Source organism: Oncorhynchus mykiss, chromosome 25 (assembly GCF_013265735.2).
Source record: "Oncorhynchus mykiss isolate Arlee chromosome 25, USDA_OmykA_1.1, whole genome shotgun sequence".
NCBI classification, from domain to species: Eukaryota; Metazoa; Chordata; class Actinopteri; order Salmoniformes; family Salmonidae; genus Oncorhynchus; species Oncorhynchus mykiss.
The window spans coordinates 16,465,796-16,483,068 of record NC_048589.1 but is presented as its reverse complement, the minus strand read 5'-3'; the positions used below and the strand labels follow the sequence as shown (position 1 = coordinate 16,483,068).

Genomic DNA, 17,273 nt, shown 5'->3' with positions numbered 1-17,273 from the left:
CGAAATAGTGAGGTCATGATAGACCAACCAGGGTAGGCCCAGAACCACGGGAAACACAGGTGAATTATTAAGGAAGAGACTGATTCTCTCCTTGTGACCCTACTGCGTAACCATGCCCAGTGGAGTGCTGGCCTCCCTAATTAGCCCTGACCCTATCGGTCGACTATCTAGGGCGTGCAGAGGGAAGGGCATATCCACTGGAACTAAAGGGATCCCTAAACTATGGGAAAATGATCTATCAATAAAATTCCCAGCTGCGCCTGTATCTATGAGCGCCTTATGCTGGGAATGCGGGGAAAACTCAGGAAAATGAATGAACAAAAACATTTGAGCAACAGAGGGCTCTGGGTGAGCCTGGTGCCAACTCACCTGGGGTGACACGAGAGTCCCCTGCCTGCTGCCTCGACTCCTAGCGGAACCTCCCCAGCACCGACCGGCAGTGTGCCCTCTGCGGCCACAGATTGTGCATGGAACGGCCCCTCCTCCAGTCGCCCTAAGATCAGCACCTCCCAGCTCCATGGGCGTCGAAGCGGTGGCACTGGGGGATGGAATCGACAGACTCCGATCTGGACGTCCGCGGGTAGCCAGCAGGTTATCCATGGACAGGTCCACCAGCTGGTCAAAGGTGAGATTGGTGTCCCTGCAGACCAACTCCCGTCGGACGTCCTCGCGCAAACTACAATGGTAGTGATCGATCAGGACCCTGTCGTTCCATCCCGCGCCGGCGGCCAGGGTCCGAAAGTCCAATGCGAACTCTTGTGCGCTCCTCGTCCCCTGCCTCAGGTGAACTCCTCGTATTGGTCCAGCACCGCTTCTTCTTCCCCCCATACGGCGTTGGCCCACTCCAGGGCTTTCCCTGAGAGAGAGGAGACGATGGTGGACACGCTCTCAACGCCGCCCGTACAAGGAGAGGGACTGACTTCGGCGGAAGTCGTGACAGCACCTGTTAATTGAAATGCATTCCATGCATCCTCATGCAGCTGATTGAGAGAATGCCAAGAGTGTTCAAAGCGGTCATCAAGGCAAAGGCAAGGCAAAGGCTGGCTACTTTGAAGAATCTCAAATATAAATAACATTTTGATTTGTTTAACACTTTTTTGGTTACTACATGATTCCATGTATGTTATTTCATCGTTTTGATGTCTTCACTATTCTACAATGTAGAAAATAGGAAAAACAAAAAAACCTTGTCCAAACTTTTGACTGGCCACTTTACCCTGTCTGTCCCCCCTCTTTATTGGAGCAATCTCTCCAAACCTCTCAGATTCCTTCCAGTGACAAAGAGCGCCATCACTCCCCAAGCCCCCCCTTCACCTCTCCTGCCTCTTCCAAGTCTCTTCATCTCCCCACCTCTCCTGCCTCCTCCTCAAAGTCTCTTCTCCCCACCTCTCCTGCCTCTTCCAAGTCTCTTCATATCCCCACCTCTCCTGCCTCCTCCTCAAAGTCTCTTCTCCCCACCTCTCCTGCCTCTTCCAAGTCTCTTCATCTCCCCACCTCTCCTGCCTCTTCCTCAAAGTCTCTTCTCCACACCTCTCCTGCCTCTTCCAAGTCTCTTCTCCCCACCTCTCCTGCCTCTTCCAAGTCTCTTCATCTCCCCACCTCTCCTGCCTCTTCCAAGTCTCTTCATCTCCCCACCTCTCCTGCCTCTTCCAAGTATCTTCATCTCCCCACCTCTCCTGCCTCTTCCAAGTCTCTTCATCTCCCCACCTCTCCTGCCTCTTCCAAGTCTCTTCAAATCCCCACCTCTCCTGCCTCTTCCAAGTCTCTTCATATCCCCACCTCTCCTGCCTCTTCCAAGTCTCTTCATCTCCCCACCTCTCCTGCTTCTTCCAAGTCTCTTCATCTCCCCACCTCTCCTGCCTCTTCCTCAGTCTCTTCTCCCCACCTCTCCTGCCTCCCCTATCTAACTCCCCTCTTCCCCCATTTCCCCTCTTCCCTGTGTGTGCGCCTTACCTCTCCAATTGCCAGTTGTTACACTTTTCTCCCATCCATCTGTCTTAACTGCTCTCCTCTCCAACATTGTGTCAATAACCACATTTCCATCCACAGTTTTTATGCGAGTAAAGTCATAAAAAAAATCTCAACAGTTGTGATGGAACCAGGAATTTTAAATACAATTTGATAAATGGCGACAGATAATTTGCTTGTTCAGTAATGGTGAGATCTTTATGCGTTGATAAATTGAATTATGCGAGAAATGGAGGAGGAAATGCCTTTATGCGCAAATATTGATATAATAACCAAAATATCGAAGTAAACTTGGAGTCACACAATGATATGGTGTGTGGTCCCCCCATTACGACTCGGGAAACCATGCAGTTATGCTACAGATTAAATAAATGATGATGCACTTCACAGGGGGGTGAAAGTGCAAAGTGATGAGCTTGATGCTCCTTTAAATATTGAGGGTCTTATTCTGGAGACATGATGATCGATGATTGATTGTGGCCTGTGGAATGTTGTCCCACTCCTCTTCGATGGCTGTGCGAAGATCCAGAGCATCCCAAACATGCTCAATGGGTGACATGTCTGGTGAGTGTGCAGTCCATGGAAGAACTGGGACATTTTCAGCTTCCAGGAATTGTGTCCAGATCCTTGTGCCGTGCATTATCATGATGAAACATGAGGTGATGGCAGTAGATGAATGGCACTACAATGGGCCTCTGGATCTTGTCACAGTATCTCTGTACATTCAAATACATGCCATTGATAAAATGCAATTGTGTCGTCCGTATCTTATGCCTGCCCATAACATAACCCCACCGTCACCACGGGGAACTCTGTTCACAACGTTGACATCAGAAAACCTCTCTCCCACATGACACCATACATGCTTCTGCCATCTGCCCTGTACTGTTGAAACCGGGATTCATCTGTGAAGAGCACACTTGTCCAGCATGCCAGTGGCCATCGAAGGTGAGCATTTTCCCACTGATGTCGGTTACGACGCCGAACTGCTTTCAGGTCAAGACCATGGTGAGGACAACGAGCACACATATGAGTAATCCTGAGACGGTTTCTGACAGTTTGTGCAGAAATTCTTTGGTTGTGTAAATCAGCTATCCGGTTTGCTGTTCTCAGACGAAGCCGGATGTGGAGGTCTTTGGCTGGCGGGTTACATGTCTTTGGTTGTGAGGCTGGTTTGACATACTGCAATGTTCTCTAAAAAGCATTGGAGGCGGCATTCAATTCTCTGGCAACAGCTCTGGTGGACATTCCTGCAGTCAGCATGCCAATTGCACGCTCCCTCAAAACTTGAGACTTCTGTGGCATTCTGTTGTGTGACAAAACTACACATTTTAGAGTGAGTGGCCTTTTATTGTCCCCAGCACAAGTGTCATGATCAGGCTGTTTAATCATCTTCTTGATATGACACACCTATCAGGTGCATGGATTATCTTGGCAATTGAGAAATGGTCATAAACAGGGATGTTAACAAATTTGTGCACAAAATCTGAGAGAAACAAGCTTTTTGTGCATTTCTGCAATGTTTTATTTCAGCTCATGAAACATGGGACCAACACTTCACATGTTGCGTTTATATTTTTGTTCAGTATATTTTTATGTGCACTACGTCATCACGCACAGCCTTCTATCCTCAACAAGTCCATTTGATGGAAACACATCTCTGGTGGGAAAATGTTGCATATTATTTTTATGCAGATTTTTGAATATTCTAATGAAAATCTATCACCAATTGGATGGAAACCTAGCTTGTGTTCCTCTCCTATTCTGCTTCTGCTTCTCTTGGCTCTCCCATCTCCTCTTTGGTTCTCTTTAACCACATGGAAGAGGAACCCCACAGAAGGGTGAACTCATCCAAGCCTTCATAATGGTGTACAGTATGGGATTGATAGTATCAGTTAGCCTTGGAGAGGTGGTCTAAATTCAGCTGACCGAATGGTCGTTTTAGTACTCTATTTCAAGTGGCTGACTTCGTGCCTCACTCCTTGAAACCTCTATTTCTTACTAATACCTCTCTCAGCCTTTCCCTCTCCCACACCATTTCCCAAAAGTGATCCAATACAGGCCGCTGAGAGTGTTGTACTGAGGAAGGTCAAAGCTCAGCCCCTCATCCCACACAAGAACACATTGATTCAGTTGGATATTCATTTCAAATTCCTGTTACAATCCAGACCATTGATTTCACCATCTCCTCTGATTAGGCGATTGAGGAGAACACTCCAATAGCAACGGGACTGATCACTGAGACTCACCCCTCAGGACCGCTGGGAGAGAGGGGCGGAGGAAGGGAGAGAGAAAGCAGGAGAAAAAGAGGGAGAAAGAGGTAGGGCGGGAAAAAGAGGGAGGGTGGGAGATAGAGGGAGGGAGAAAGAGGAAAGAGGGAGGGAGTGAGGTGCAGAGGAAGAGAGAGAGAGAGAGGACTTGACCTGGAGGGTATACTGTAGACATAGCTCTTGCCTGTCCATAACAAGAGGCACATGCATCAAGCTGAAACAGCTTATAAATACATGATTCACGCCTCAGTAATGGATACAGCCAGAGAATCTGAAAATCTGCTCATGCATTCCTCCCTGTCTGAGTTAACAATGACACACCTCACCATGTCTTTCAATCCCCTGACTTAATTGTGTGTGTGTGTGTGTGTGTGTGTGTGTGTGTGTGTGTGTGTGTGTGTATGTGTGTGTGTGTGTGTGTGTGTGTGTGTGTTGGGGGGGGGCGGGGTACAAAGCTCTAGTAGCCTACTCCTCACCACAAAGCCAATCGGCAACAGTCCAGCCGGTTATATTTCTGGCGCTTCTCTGTCACAAAGATGGCAAAAGTCCTTAATCCAGCCCTGCTCGGCCCCTCTCTCCCTCACTCTGTCTCTCTTTTGAGGGATAAAACAGCAATTGAAGAAGTAGCCCACCCCAGGGGTTGAAAGCTTGTATCCCGACCAGCTGTTTTCACTCAAAACATTGTCAGCTTGCCCAAACATGTCATAGGAAGTTATTTGTAACAAGGGGGATACGGAACTATCCTTTAAATCTGTCATCGGCCCAGGAAGGGAAGCACGCAGCTCACTTGCCGCTTGCCTCCGCTAGCCAATCAGACGCCGGGAAAGAAAAACAAATAGGAGGTGCCATGAATGAATGGCTCAGCATTGGCCGTTTCATCATCCTGGAGAGCGCCGGCGCTATGGCGACACCTCTGTGTCTCTCCCAGACGTGTTTCATAGTGCGCTGTCAGAGTTTATTTCTCTCCCTCTGTCTCTCTCCCTACCCTGTCTGTAACCATCTCTTATTTTATTACTTCCTCTCTCTCTCTTACATAACTTTAACCCATCAATATCTGATTAGGTTATTTCAGTGTGTACAGATGTGGGATCTTAATTCGAACCAGTTTGCTTCAGTAGGAAAATAATCCTGCAGCAACAGGAAATGTGCATTTTTATGTGGATTATTTCAAAAGCTTTATTATACCTCAAATACACTACAAGATAAACATGTGCTGCATTGCAGGAAAGTTCTCCTGCAACAGGGTGAACAAATTAAGATCCTACATATGTACTGCAACAGCCCGTGCAGGATCTGTCAATCGTACGATTACTTACACAGGAACTCATCTTTGCTTTTCATCTGTGTTGTTTGTGTATGATAACAGAGAACGCAGTCATTGAACAGAGTGAGTCACAGCACTCGATCTTACCACCTCTCTGTGTGTCAAAACAAACCTTATTAAAAGATCAGAGATACAAAGCCGACAATTGAACAATCAGGCAGTAAATCAAAGTCAAAATCATTTCCAAGTAATCTCTGGCACTGCAGGGGGCTCAGTTGGAGAAGCATCACAGAGAATGAATCATGTTCCTGCAGAGCTGCTGTTCTCGTTCCTCTCTACTACTCCCTCCCTGGGAATGTCGCAGTGGGTATGGAAACCACTTTGGCTGCGTGGTGAAAACCCTCTTATCCATTACGCATTGACATAGAATCGATGCTCGTGTGAGTGCACAGACACACACAGGCAAGCATGGACAGACACAGCAAATCGCAAGCATGGGCACACGCAAGCATGATTGCACAAACACACCCAGGCGGGCACGCTTGCACGCACGCACCCACCCACACACGCACACAAAGCAAGGGAAAGCCATTGTCAATTGTTGTAACCATTATTAACCATTATGTGTGGCTAATTTGTCCCCTGCAATTTCCATCATGGTTGGGTGAGGGCGCGCAGAGAGATAGAACAAAGCCTAAGTGGTCACACTGCTTTCCCCGGCACAACCAGTTCCCAACCAGCACAGCCACAGACAGGATAAATGTCATCACACGGTCCAATCCAAGAGAGAGCAGAAAGTTAGAGAAAATGGGAGGGGGGGGGGGGGGGGGGGGGCAACATCTGTTATAATATGAAATAAAACATTTAAAGAGTATTAAACTGTGTACTGCAACATCTGTCATGAATTATGACAGCGTAAGTCAGTCAAATATAGCATATCTTGAAGAAAATCAAACAACTTGTTTCCATGGTTTTAACGCCATGCTCCTGAAGCTCACCTGGTGTCCTGAGGAATGTGTGGTAGCCAGTCTAGTGGAGGCAGCAGATAGCGTGCAGTAGGGGTCGCCAGCGTTGATGAGAGCCTCTATGGCCCTCTGATAATGAAACATTGCATTGTGTAGTATTTTCTTGAACCCAGCTATAGCTCATTATGGTTTGGTCAGGCCTGGGGAAAGTTTTTGATTGGGAATGGTGGGCTAGCAGTTGAAAGACAAGAGTCACTCCCTTTTGACACACACAAACACTCTTACATACACACATAAGCACACACAGACATTCTTACACACACACACACACACACACACACACACACACACACACACACACACACACACACACACACACACACACACACAGTACAAACACAGAGAGCTTGTGGGCTGTGGCTGCATGGGTGTTAGGGGGGCGCCACTGTGGTTGGATTGGGCTGCCTGGGAGCATAAAGTGGCCTTCTCACGGCTCTTTGGCCGGCTGGGTGGTCTTGCTCTGGGGTGTGTGGATGGGGCATGAGCAGACACTGGCCTAGGGAGGTCGGAAGAGGGTGTGTGTGGTGGCAAAGGGTGGCAAACAGCCTGGGCAGTGCCCACACAGGTAGCACCACAAACCCTCTGGCCATCTTCACTCGGACCCCCCCCCCCCCCCCCCCCCCCCCCCCCATGTACATACACCAGCCCCCTCCCCCGGAGGAACAATATTTTGCCAGAGACACCCGGACGTCGGAGCGTCTCTCTCTGTCTCAGAGGGTTACTCCCGGTCGCAGGCGGAGCACAGGATGGTCTCAGTACCCAAACAGGACCCGAGGAAACCTCAGCCACTTTTAGTCAATCAGGCCCCCAAACCCCCCTCCTCGTCTCTGGCTGCCAGGGGAAACAGAGAATCGTCTGATGAGAAAACGGGGAGGATAGCAGATTCTTTGGTTTTAAGTTGTGGCTGAGAGAAAAAATAAACATTTCTTCCTCAAATGAGATTTCAACAGTCAGATATACGACCTGTCACACTCCGGTTATAAAAAAAACTGTCCTTCTTTAAAAGTGCAAGGCTATTTCTGTTTCCGAAAATATTTTCAGAGCTGCTAAAAAGCTCTTTTTATATCTGTCGTCCTTGGTGTTTGAAAACATGTGTGAATGCAAACGGTCCAGTCACAGCTCTGAATTCAAGTGTTTTAACAGTGTGAAATGGCCTTCTATTGAGAGGCAAGGCCAGTTCCAAGCGCTACGTTATACCGAATGTCTCTGCATATAAAACCAAATACTCCTCCTTGAATAAGTAACACGACTTTAAATATTTAAAACATCTACATATCATCCAGCCAGCAGAGAGTGTAACTTACATTTATTTTTCAAAGTCCATGTTTCACAGACCAGTAAGCAAGCTCTTTGAATTCAATTTCTCTCTAGAACACCCTCCTACATCTTCCCACCTCACCTCCACCTCATGGAGCCAGGGTTTTTAGGTTTTGTTTCCATGTCATTTCTCTGCCTGTCTCCAAGGCAGGCCAGTTGAAGGAATCCTATCCATTACTGATCAGTCTGATTCCAGAGGCTCTTATTGAGTAATAAACAGTCGCTCACCGCCAGTAGTACATTAGGACCAGCCCGGCCGCCCACCCGGCCCAGGCCCATCAGTCACCATCACTTCTGACGTGACGAGATGCGATTATAGGTTATTAAGCCGTATTGATTATCGCCGGGGGGACCTAATAGCGCTGTGAGTGAGTCTTTTATGGCCCCCTATCCACATACAGGAGATTTTGTTAGCTCACTTATTGGTTCACTCACTGCCTCCCTCTCCATCTCTGTCTCAGGTTGTTTGTGAGGCCTGGTTGGTAGGGTTCAATACATCAGTTAAACAGGTCTCACATAGAATCAAAGTTAGGTAACATACCTGTACATCCACACTGATTTCAAATACATGTTTATGTTATGCATGCAACTGACCTTGAGCATTCAATTGAGCTGTCCGCTGTTTGAATAAGCCGAGACATAATATTTCCTGTTGAGGAAGTATTATGGTCAACAGTCCCATAAGCAGAATTCCACCAGGCAAGGAGCTCCACTGTCAGCGGTATCATCGTTTTATTACTGCCATGATTATGGGTGTACAATTTAAACATGTTCAATGTGGGAGCACTTGTGAAGCCAAAGCCACCTCATACACACTACTATTAGGGGCAGAGGGAGTGGCTTACAGGCTCAGAGAACAGTATGGGTAACCTGCCTGTCTAACCCATACTCTCCCCATCCCCAACTCTAACCCCAACATACACTCCCTCAACCCTCCAACCAAACCAATTGTTACACATCCTCCCAGCGGCATGAGTGTCCTCAGGTCCACAGAAAATACTTAGCTGTGGTTGAAGAAGCACTTCAGCAGTCCACTCAGCAGTCCACCATCACTGCCCAAGATGATGCAGTTCTGGAGGGGGATATCTTCTTTTACGAACTTCCTGCGATCATCAATCACAAAGCTAAAAACAAATGGGTGGTCACCGTGGGTAGAGTCTCTAACCTCAAGGAACTCCTAATGCAGGGAGATGCTCTCTGTAGTATTGCGTCCCTCCCTCCCTACCACCCAAGGTACCGCTAGATAAGAGGTGATGACATCAATAATTATCCGCCGATTGGGTTTCATATTTAATGTGGGGCGACATGTAATTTACACTCACACCCGAGAAGTTCCAGACCAAGATAAACAAGTGTATTTGTGCCCAAGATTACATGTGTGGTTTATGCGACACCTTTCCGGTGGTCTCTGTTTTCTCTCAGTCACACACTCTGTCTTTTACATTCTCGAAAATCTAGGACATTCGATTGAGATCACTGCATATTATTCCTATACAGTGTATTCATGAATGAAAGCAGTTATAACGTTCTGTGTCACTCAGTGAAGTTATTACTTTTTTAAGTAAGTTGTCCTCCTTTTCTCGAAGAGATATCATTGTTTTTAATGGCTAGGTAATAATACTCCCATTGATGAACCACCTGCCCTGCATGGGAGGTGTATTTTAACATATGGTGGAGAAGAGCCAGACGCCTGCCTTCCTCCATCCATCTCCCAGCAGAGAGACGTGGGGCGAAGGCACACAGGTGTAAATCAGGGGCTGTGCTGTGGCATTGGACTAGGATCAGAGTATCTTCTCAACGTGTAAAAGCCAGCCTCAAGACTCCCTCCTTCCCTGTCCCCCCATCCCTCAGTCGCCTTCCTCCATCCCTCCATCCATCCGTCTCTCTACTGCCTCCCCCACCCCTTCACCCCTCTCTCTACAGAGAGGTTAACCAGCTGAATCATCACTGTAAATTTCCCCAATGCTGCTGCATTCAGTGAAATGTTTTTACTGAGGGCCAATTTATCTGGCCCTCCAGGACTGAACAAAAACATGCAGGGTATCCATCATAAAAGCTGTGAGTTCAGTCAGCAGCAGAGAAACTCGGGGGCAACTAAGTTCAAACGTGAGCCACTGTATTCATCCAGTGTTTGACTGATATTGTGACACTATTAAAAGTAATGAACTTTTGAGAGTCACCTTTTTGGTTTATGATAGATAAGGGCCACATGTGCTGTGTGTTATTGGAGCCCCATCGCCATAGCAGCAGCCGCTGACCTCTGGCCTACTAACACCTACTAATTTGTTCAGAGGAGGAGTTAACGAGGCCTACTGTGGAGAGGGACGTTAAAACTATTAACAAGAGCAGAGAGAGAGAAGGAGAGAAGGAGAGAAGGAAACTTCGGGCTCTATTCAATCTGTGTTGCTGAAACTTTACAGATTGTGCCCTAGAAATATGAAGGTCATTTCCTATTGATCCTACAGCTTTTACCTTGAATGCAGTCTCCGCCACCGCAGGAACATTGCCTTTAAATTTAAATTGGGCTTTAAGCGCTGAACTTCTGCGATACAGATTGAATAGAGTTCTCACTGTAAATGTGCAGTTAAGCAGACCTATTAATATTTGAATTGAAGGGAAAATATATCCGAAAACTTTTGTTTTGTTTCTTGCTGTTATGACAAAAATACTTTCATATCCATTTGGAAAAAATGAAGTTTTGGGTAATTCCCATCCGCTTATTACTGTTATTATGAAACTATCCTTTGGCCACAAAATATCTATATTTATGGAATGACATCATGACAGAAAGTTAGAAATTGCTGCACATATACTTACTTAGCTTCACATTTCCTGTACCCACGGTTGTCAAACCACATCAGATGCATTGAGAGAGGGATACATTCTTACTACTGACTGGGGCAGAAATAGCCTGCTTTGAAAACCCTCTTTCGTCCAAAACACCAGCAGTTTTTCCTGACTACGTGACTAGGGCCCAGAGGTTTTCCAAGTTTTTACAATGTTTTAATTTAACCTTTACTTAACTAGGCAATTCTTATTCACAATGACAGCCTACTGGACAATAGTGGGTTAACTACCTTGTTCAACAGATTTCTACCTTATCAGCTTGGGGATTTGATCCAGCAACCTTCTGGTTACTGGCCCAATGCTCTAACCACTAGGCTACCTGCCGCCCCCGAATTAGCTCTCGTGATCAGGAAAAACTCTTGTCCCTAGGCGTGAGGCATTACTGCTGTTGATCAAGACTTCAGCATGCACTGCAGATGTATGCTATAGGACACCACTAGAGGGCACTGCTTTGTCTGCAGACAGACACAGACAGACTGCTCTTTGTTCCGAGAGAGTTTTGCCTGTTCAGTACATTTAGAGAGCTGAGGGATTGGACTAGGACAAAGTGAACATTTAGCTGAGGTGGTAGAGGAGATTCAGGGTGGGATCATTATGCCTGTACTGTATATGGGTCACAATATCTGTTGTTCTTTTTAAACGGGGCAGTTTTTTAAACGGTTTGAAAATGACCCGTGCTGAATGTGTTACCATTATGATTATATAAAGGTTTATGAAAAATATATGTACAGAATTAGTGTAGAGCTACAATCTCCCTGTCCTGTAAAAATACATGTGTTTTGTAATAAACCTGTTACAAACCAATTATCTCTACACACCAATTATATGTTTCTTATTCTATTCATCCTCATTTTGTGAAATGACATAAGCGATTGGTTAACGATGCTATGTGCCAAATGGTTAACCATTTTTACCATAAAAGTTTACCAAACTGAGCGACTGTTCACCATAACCCATGTGAAGGTGAGGGGTGTTTCTCTGGTACGGTACTTTTGCTCACTGATGTGAAAAACAACAACACACAAATTCCACACAGCATCAACCTCCTTCACTGCAAAGCACACAGGCAGGCTGTTTCCCCTCTTCTTCAGCGAATGGTATATTGGAATGCTACTGCGTTTGAGCAGTTTAAAATGAAATAGTTTGGCCTCAACACTTCCGCCCCCTCTAGCCACAATGTCACAAACACTTACATCCTTGAACGAGAAAAAAAAACACTTTGCAATGATCTTTGGCACTGATAAAGTGTCAAAAATAAAGCAGCCACAGAGAGAGAGAGCTGACTCAGAGGTTGGGCCTATGTGTGTGGATGTGTGGATGTGTGCCTCCTCTCTGAGGTGCATGGGAAAGATGATACAGGACTAGCACAGTACTACTACAGGCCTCACACTAGTCAATACTGAAGAAGATGAAGAGAGCGAAAGTGGGATACTTAGTCAGTTGTACAACTGAATACCTTCAACCCGCATTTAACCCTCGAGAGGGTTAGGGAGTCATATCAGGTGCAAATAAACAGACAAGAACAAAAGGATGATATCTGTGTGTGTGTGGGGGGGGGGGGGGGGGGGGGGTGAAAAAAGACAAAAAAGAGGCGATTGAAATGTGAGGGATGAGAGTTTGGGATGGAGAGCTTGAAACCACTACCCCGCTGCAGAGAGAGTTCAGCCAGGCACCGTGCTGGAGCCTGCAGAAGCCGTGGTTTTACTGAAGGTGGGCAGACGGTCAAGTTTTTGTTTGACGCTCCACCCCGAAAGCCGCTTTTATGGTGCTGTTTACTAACTGGGGCTTCCAGAGATCTCTATCCAACAGGCTTTGATTCGCCAGAGTTCTCATCCCACATCCCATATGCAGCAGCAGAGACATGGGCTTTCAAGAGTTACAAATAGAAATCTGGCAGTCATTTCACAGTCAGAAACTTTGTCTTTTATTTCTTCCCCTTCATCTTACCCCTTTACCCCCCCCCCCCCCCCCTTCATCCTCCCTCTTCACATCAGCAGATATAATCAAGGCCCTTTGCAGCTGTTCCTCCTTCTCCCTCTCCAGATTGAAGGAGACTAGATATAAATGCTTCTGTTGCACTCAAGTGGAGTTTGAAGAGAGGTAGTCAATTTTCAGGTTTGGCATTCACATGTGAAGGTTTTAGTGTCATACAATAAAATGCATTGTTTATCCTAAAGGGGGAAGAGAGTGTACTCACATGAAGTGGCAATCATACACAGAGACATGCAAATGCTTAGAAATGGTAATAAACATGCCAACAAATTCACGTAAAACTCAAAGTATAGACTTACAAATACCACATACTCACACTCGCACGCATTCACACACAGAGTTAAAAGAAATAAGAGGATGTGACAGCAACCGAAGCATATCGTTAATCGCATTTATTTCCTATGACAACAGCTTTATTCCAAAGGCCCCACCAAATGCGTAGCAGCTGGGATGGCTGCCTGGCTTCTGCAGTACGCAGTAGGTGGTCAGACCCTGGCTGTGTTGTATACACTGCCTCTGCTCTGGGTTACTCTGCAGTAAACACCTTCACACTCCACCACGGTGTGTGTGTGTGTTTACCCTCCATGGAATAGAAACCTCCCCAGAATAAGAGTCTGTCATCAGGGGAAAGCTCAGAGAGCCAGTCCCTTCTCTTCTCTTCTCTCGTGGGTGAAAACACAGCAGCATCACACCACTGGGCTCTTTCATCTACCCTGGCCAGCAGAACCAAAAACACACAGCAGAACTGGGGGAAATGTCAGAAGACAAAAGGCAAAGGAAAGTATGAAAGGCTCTGATCCAAACAAATCAATACATACACATACATTTATATATATAGCAGCGGTCCAAGGATGACCAAAGGACAGCGTGTAATTATGTTATGAATGACACGAGAACACTTACAATATCTATTGTTAAGAGAAACCTTAGTGGACAGTCAAGTAGAGGGAGGACAGAGCCAAGCTGTACTCCTCCCATGTGAGAGAAACCAGACCCAACCAGCCGAGCTGGAACCCCGATCACAACCACCACAGCCCAGCTACCCACGTCACATGACCAGGGTCAGCAGGAAGCCTCAGCATGAGAGTTAGAACAGTTTGTTATTAAGGGCAAGGAGTTTCTTGTACAGGCTATAACTAGGGCCCATAGTTTATTCTGGACAGGTCATGTAGTTAGGAAAAACTCCTGCTCCTAAATATTATGCCTGTTCAGAACTACAATCTCATAGTTTATTATTCCCAGTCTTTGCCATTCATAGTGGTATTGGAGGCAGCTGCCTCAGTACATTACATTTGCACCGGAGTCCAATCCTCAGGTGTGCTTACTCAGCCAGTCAGTGACAGCTGCTCTTGCCAAATGTAGCGCTAGCAGTGCTTACCCACTGGGAACACACTGGTTGAATCAATGTTGTTTCCACGTCATTTTAATGAAATTACATTGAACCAACGTAGAACTGACGTCTTATCCCAGTGACTTAGAGCTATGTGAACTCAGCATGTACCATATTACTGAGGACAGGGAGACTTCTCTGTGGAGTTCTGTACTAGTACTCCGTCTGATGGGCTGTTCATCAGTGAGGTGAGGCTGGCTGGTTGGGTTCATGCATGGCAGGAGTACTGCAGACAGGAAGTTCTGACTGGGTGACAGGGTTAACAGCTCAATGTAACGGTTTCCGAGAGGAGGTGGGGGAGGAGAGGAGGGAGGGAGGGAGGTGAGGAGGGAGGGAGAGAAAGAGAGAAAGAGAGGGAGGGAAAGGAGCTAGCGAGTGCTCGCTCCAGTGTGCTCGTAATCCTCGTGCGGTTTCCTTCCTCAGCTCGGAGCCCAAAACCCCATGCAGGCTCTTTTTACTGCTGCCTTTTCAACCGTTTACTTTTTTTCTAGTGTTTTATAAAAAAAGATGATGCTTATTCGCGTCTGGCCACGGCCCTGGCTGGGGTACATGGGAGGAGATGTGGTTTCTCCAGCTGCTGTGAACCCTGCAATGAAGGCCTACACGTGAAGCCATGCTTAATTTGTGTGGTCGAGGCCACCCCCCATTCCCTCCATCTCCTCACTCTCTGGCCCTCTTTTTTTCACCTCTCTCTTTCCGCTTTTCTCCTTTCTACATGTCTTTGCACCCCTTCCTCCACCACCTCTGGTGGAGACCTCCAGGCTGTTAGTGGGCTACTGATTGGGCCACCATCATCACCACTGATCACTAGGCGGTTCAGATCTCAGGCTGATGTGGGTTAATACCAGAGAGAGAACAAAGGGTGAACCCAGCTTCCAACTGTCAGAGGGCTGAGGTGATAGTTTTACTGTAAACTACTGTGGGCGTTGGAATTAACATCATATTAACATAATGGACTGTGGGGAATCGTTTGGAAGATAGGTAGTGTACCTCCGTTTTACAGTGAAGTGGTGTATAGGGTTACATTTATATGATTACTACAAGAGTATATGAAATATAACGGCTGGATGAGAAGCTTTTTGGAAAAGTACTTTTTCTGAAGACTGGCCCATTATTAAAGACTATGATCCTTTTCAGCTATTTCAGCTCATTCATATTTGACTTACTACTAACTTCACCATATCTAGACCTGATCAAATGAAAACATGACATAAGTGAGGTGGGGTGCGGTGGTTGGTTGGCCAGCTCCAGTGTGTTCTCTGCTTGGCCTGTGTTCTCTCTGTACATTAGCCAGGATATTAAAGGAAATGCAGGCCACCACAGACTCCTCCATTGCGGTCTTCCATCAGCCGGAGCAAATCTGTGTGTTTCAGCAGCTCGCTCTCTCTCTCCTCTCAGCCTGGACAGGAATACTGGGAGGGAGTTAAAGCTTTTAGGACAACTGCATGACCACTGGACTCAGCTGTGTGTGGCCATACTGTCAGCAGTCAGTTGTATAGTTGCTGAGACGCACAAACACATGCACAGGCACACACACGCAGGCACACACACGCAGGCACGCACACACACACACACACACACACACACACGCACACACAGGCACACACACACACACACACACACACACACACACACACGCACACACCTCTCTTCTGGCCAAGGGCCCTGTGTGTGTTCGCGGACCATTAGCATGGCAGCTGTGTGAGCTAATACAGTGTGACATTGCTTACTGAGGAGGCTGTGGGACAGGTAACATTCAATTAGAGGCAACCAGGTCGGCCGAGAGAAGACCGACAGTATGATTTTACAAAGTAAACACACAATACACTCTGCAGGAGCATATAGTCAGGCAAGGAGACTGTAGTATACATTAGTCACACCCTTTCCCCCTACAAATAGCACAGCAGACAAAGAAAAGCTCCAATCCTTCTTAGTCCTGCTTACTCTCCATGTATACCACCCAGTATGTGTGTGAGTGTGTGAGTGTTGTGTAAGTACGTGCGTGCATATGTGTGGGCGTTCTCAGTATGTGTGTTTTGGGAGGGCGGGGGGTGGCTCTTAATATAGTTAAGCTGTGAAAAACCCCAACGTCTTTGGCGAAGTCTCACACACTTCCTCCCTCGCTCGCTCCATCGCTCCAGAACCATTTATCAGGAAAAACAGGGGCAGCTTGCGTGTCATAAGCCACTTAAGAGCCACAAACAAATCAAGGAGGGTTTTCTATCAAATGAACTCCCACTTGAGTAACGGTTTAGGTTTACTCACTTTGTGGGCGAGGGTGTCTTTCAGCGGTAGTGAATACTGATTAACACATCCCTTATCAGTGGAGAGAGAGAGAAAGCTAGAGAGAAAGAAGGAGAGAGAGCGGAGGGCAGGAGGTGGATGTCAAACTTTCCCTGATGGCCCATATGTCTAACCACTCAGAGGTTGTAATGCCTTGGTAAGGCCCCGGCTCGTTCCTGGGCTCTGAGCAGTATGACTGTCTGATCTGCCTCACACATCTGGAGTGGATCGCGCACTCTGAGCTGGGCTGGGCTGGCATGGGGATTCTCACTACAACTCCAGTACAAGCTCTAGTGGAGACAAAATAACCTTTAGGTACTACAACTACAGTATCTAAGTCAAAAGTTTGGCGAAGGGGATGCACGCTTCAAAAGAGCAGGCTTTCTACATGACTCTAACATTGAAGCTCTCTAACCCCGACATTTTCAATAAAGAAAACAGACTGCACAGCTGCTCTGTCTCACGCTCAATCCCATGAGCCTTTGCTGTAAAGAATACATGAACTCTCAGATCTAGCGTTGTAACACTACTGTGATCTCATTCTCCTCTAAGAACATGATCACTAGCATAAGGTAGTTTGTCTTAATGTCTGAGGGTATTGATACAAGAAACAGATACCTCTGGGCATACAGACCAAACTATTTTATCCAAACAACAGAAAACTGGAATCTTTGACACATTTTTATCCTATTTGATGTTACCGTACATACAGCAACATTGATCTTAATCTATACATTGCTCTCTTAGAGGCTGTGAGGTCTCCACAGGTGCAGGATATAGTCAATACCACTACCCTCTCCCCTGACCTCCTCCTGAACTCTCTCTCTGACCACTCCCTCTGGGTAACACAGTGGTCTTTGTCAGGCCATGGTCTTCTTCTCCCTCCCATCGCATAGGGCCCTTCATAATCTAGGGCA

The 17,273-nt window shown here is 46.6% G+C and overlaps 1 protein-coding gene across 1 annotated transcript in view; it reads left to right on the top strand.

The window, feature by feature from the left end:
- The first annotated feature begins 598 nt into the window (after nucleotides 1–598).
- Nucleotides 599–17,273, top strand: part of LOC118944139 (sialidase-like) — a 35,646-nt gene continuing 18,971 nt past the window's right edge. The window contains exons 1-3 of the mRNA XM_036962265.1: nucleotides 599–625; nucleotides 784–900; nucleotides 1,265–1,833. Of these exons, the coding sequence (XP_036818160.1) occupies nucleotides 599–625; nucleotides 784–900; nucleotides 1,265–1,833 (713 nt within the window). The remainder of the gene's footprint in view (nucleotides 626–783; nucleotides 901–1,264; nucleotides 1,834–17,273) is intronic.